The 4,057-nt window shown below is 38.9% G+C and overlaps 1 protein-coding gene across 1 annotated transcript; it reads left to right on the top strand.

Annotated features, from left to right (window-relative positions):
• Positions 1–346: 346 nt before the first annotated feature.
• LOC125194230 (putative late blight resistance protein homolog R1C-3) lies at positions 347–3,481 on the top strand. The gene is made up of 2 exons (XM_089057482.1): positions 347–2,991; positions 3,116–3,481. Exon 1 carries the CDS (start codon positions 371–373, stop codon positions 2,972–2,974), a length of 2,604 nt encoding a protein of 867 aa, XP_088913608.1. The 5' UTR covers positions 347–370; the 3' UTR covers positions 2,975–2,991; positions 3,116–3,481.
• The last annotated feature ends 576 nt before the right edge of the window (positions 3,482–4,057 follow it).

Here is a 4,057-nt window from a genome sequence, read left to right as displayed (position 1 = left end):
ATCCATTCATGTAGCCGGAATATTCTCGCTGGTGAGAATAACAAATTCAGATAAAGTACATGATATGATTTACCAAATTAAAAGTTCGTGGAAAAAACAATTCTTTTAAAAGTTACTAACATATTAGGAGCCAATATCTCTTAAAAATAAAAGAATTATAAACGTTGTTTCTTTCCTCAAAAATATTCTAAACTTACTACCGGCAACTGTGTGATGCGGATAAAATATTATACTATTGCGGATGAATGGAGTATTAGTTGGGCTATATGCTGTGTACAAGCATGTTGAGGTCATTTTATAATCTTATCAAAGAAGCGACCTTCTCATTCTCGATCTTCCCTTAAAAAAAACAGAAATTAGAGATCCATCCATGGCAGCAGCTTTCGGAACACTAGTTTCTCTTCAAAATAATCTACGCCTTATCCGCAATCACCCAAACTATACCTTTGAGGTAGAACAGATTCGATCCCTTTGGGGAAGTGTCTGTTTCTTGATCGATTTCATGGAAAGCTACGACAATTCCCATGGTGCCAGAAGAGAAACAGCAGAAGCTTTAGAGATGCGAATTGCAAGTGCAGCTCAAGTGGCAGAAGGTGTGATCAAAGCACATATGGTGCATCAGATCCGTTGTGGAAACACGCGATCATCTCGTTTCCTGCTGGATCTGCACAAAGCAACCCAAGGAATGGATTACATGAAGAGAAAGGCATCAATCGTGAGTTCGCAAAGTGGATTGTTGGAGCCCTCCACAAATCCACCATCATCATCAATAGCAAAGTCAACGCCTCTTCTCACCTCTTCCACGGTCGGATTAGAAGATATCTTACTTCGACTTATGCATCTGCTCACCAGAGGTCCCTTGAGTCGACGAGTCATCCCCATCCAAGGCATGGGGGGAATCGGTAAGACCACTCTTGCCTTAAATGCATTTCAACATCCATATATAGTGCAACACTTTGATGTTTGCCTTTGGGCAACAATATCTCAAGAGTATAGCATTCAGAAAGTTTTGGCACAACTCTTGTCTTGTATGAGAGGATCCACTAGTGGAACTGTTGATGTGGTGCGAGAAAGATTGTACAAGAGTTTATTTGGGCTAAGGTATTTGATTGTTCTAGATGATATGTGGAACCTCAAAGCCTGGGATGATATGAATGTAAAATCCTTGTTTCCGGATACAAGCAATGGAAGCCGAGTTGTGGTGACTACTAGGCTTGCAAATGTAGCTTATCGCTTAGGCGATAACGGTAATCGTATTGCAATGAGTTTTCTGGATGAGGACAATAGTTGGCATCTATTCTGTCGAAATGCATTTGTAAAGCAGCAACGTTGCCCACCTGAGTTGGAGGAGACTGCAAAGAAGATAGTTGCACGGTGCAAAGGACTTCCACTAGCAATTGTTGTTGTCGGAGGCCATGTCAGGAAGTCCCCAACAGCTCTAGCCTACTGGGAGAATATTGCACAATCAATTTTGTATTCTACAGGGAACGATGAGCACTGCTTGAATGTATTATCTTTGAGTTATCGATACTTGCCTGCTCATCTAAAGCCATGTTTCCTACTCCTTGGAGCATTTCCAGAAGATGAAAAGATTTACGCGCAGGATGTTCTTAAACTTTGGATCGCTGAAGGATTTATACAACATTGTGACGATTGCAGCCTGGAAGAGGTTGCAGCGTATTATTTATTGGATCTTCACATGAGAAATCTCATATTGGTGGATAGTTGGGACTACAAGGGAGACGTATATAATTTTAAAGTACATGATCTAGTAAGAGAATTGTGCCTACAAACTGCCAAGAAAGAGGAGTTTTTGTCAGTGTTTGAAACTTCAGGAGGCATAACTTGGGAGCGTCAGGTTTTAATCAATGGAGAGGTGAATCATGAAAATATAATCACGGATGCCCCAGTCCGTTGTCTGATATGCAACGGTGGTCGTGACGGTATAAACTATCTGAATGACTTGAAATTGTTGAGTAACGTTGCTACAACATTCATAAGTGAGTCTATCTTCCAGCAAGTTAACTTGCGGTATCTTGATGTGGTTCTTGTTTATATCGCTCCCCAGATTGTTTATTATCTTCCCTCGTCGATATTATTGCTTTGGAATCTGCAAATATTAACAATTTATGTACCAAATCAATCAAAAGTAATTGCACCTTATGGGATTTGGGAGATGGTACAGCTTAGGCACATTGAGGTTGTCAAAATTTGTCTCATTGATCCTCTTCCCGTGGATCAAGCAAGTCGCATGGTTATGAGAAATCTATACACACTTTCGAAAGTGGAGAATTTCAGGCTTAGTAAAAAGGTTTGCAAGAGAATCCCGAATGTGAGAGAAGTAAGTTGGTATTACTGTCCCCGCAATCTTGGCTGCCTCCATCAGCTGCAATTCCTAACATTGGAGTTCGATGGCAATTCCAAGTGGCGTGAGTTTGCTACGCACCTCACTTTCCCAAGTTCTCTCCGAACACTGGGTTTAAGTGGCTGTGGTGTTGACTGGGAAGAGTTGACAATGATGGTTGGATCATTGCCCCATCTTGGAAAGCTTTCGTTGCTACCAAATTCAGTTATTGGATCTGTTTGGACCCCTGTTGAGGGCAAATTCTGTCACTTGAAAGCCTTGACTATTTATGGTTGTAGTGATTTAGTTTGTTGGAATGCTGACAAATCCCATTTTCCTGTCCTAGAATTTCTTTATCTAAAAGATTTGTGTAAATTGATTGAGTTCCCATCAGACATAGGAGAAATAGCAACGCTCAAACATATTGAGTTGAGATTTTGCAGCGCATCTTCCAGCATTTCCGCAATGAGAACATTGGTAGAGCAAGAGGAGCTTGGTAATGAGAGCCTTCAACTTGCTGTATATTTTCGGGGTGACGAGGAAGCAGTGGAGAGCTTCAAGAATGATATTCAAGAAGAGAGTCTCACCAGCAGTACTAATCTGTCTCTGCATTTCATAAGTTCCAAATAACTTCCATTCATCTCAAGGTCTTCTATACCACTTAACTTTCTTTCACCCTTCATTTCAAAATTATTTTGTTTTAGTTTAAATTAATTACTCCATTTGTCCCAAGTTATTTAAGTCGTTGTATTTCATTTCGGCCATGCCTAGGACCCGTGCTCTTCAATCTGAAGCAATATTATGATGGAACATGGAAGAATAGCAAAGGACAATGACGAGTGTGAGTGAAGTTGCTGCACATGAAGGAGTTATTGTTGAGATCTCTGCCATTGAAGTGATCGACTCTCTTCCTCTCTTGCCATATGCTGTGTCTGGTCGGTTCACCGTGACTGCATACGGTGGTCGGTGGCTTGTCCGCGGCCAGAACTTCTGCCCCCTCTGCAAAAGCTTAATCCATCAATTGATTGAGATTTGCTCTTTGATTGGATGTTAGCTTATGTTGAGATGTACTGTATGGATCTTCATGTGTAACTATTGACGATAGTATGAAATATCGCTTTCTATGTATTTGGAAAACTTTCATTTATACTTGAACTTTTTGGTTTATTTATTTTCCTTAGATGCAACATAAAATGACTGGGGTGTTACGAACTCCATTCCTCCATAGTCTTAGACCATCTTCATTGTAAACTAAAATCTAAAATAAGATAGGTAATTAGCTCTAATGGTACTAGAAAAACGAATCTCTTTTTTATTTTTAAGTAAAAAATACATATTTTTAGATTTACACTAAATTAAAATTAATTTTTTTTTTCAAATTTTGTGATTAAAAAAGACATAATATATAAAATATTTTTTTAAAGCTTCAGTTTAGTGTAAATAAGAACCGAAATGTAGACGAACTCCTTTGAACCGAAGTAGCCATGCAACGTGGTTGTACATATTGGGCCGCATCAGGCCGTATTTAGAACTAACATTTGTTCTATTATCACTTGATTTATTCGATTTGTTAAGTTTGAAGTTGATCACCTTCCAAATTAACAATTTTTTAACGTGTTTACTATGCAAAATGTAGTTAGGGTAAATATCTGGCTATTGATAAAGTTCCTTTCATAAGAGTAAAAGTTCCAAATTTTTTATTTCTGAATTTGT

The sequence above is a fragment of the Salvia hispanica genome, chromosome 4 (genome assembly GCF_029641045.1).
Source record: "Salvia hispanica isolate PSC_SH4W2 chromosome 4, Shi_PSC_v1, whole genome shotgun sequence".
In the NCBI taxonomy this organism is placed as follows: domain Eukaryota; kingdom Viridiplantae; phylum Streptophyta; class Magnoliopsida; order Lamiales; family Lamiaceae; genus Salvia; species Salvia hispanica.
Note: the sequence above shows the minus strand (reverse complement) of the source record. Positions and strands in the feature narration are given on the sequence as shown.

Coding starts and splice junctions, on each gene's coding strand:
- LOC125194230 (XM_089057482.1), top strand. CDS start 371: ATGGCAGCAGCTTTCGGAACACTAGTTTCTCTTCAAAATAATCTACGC.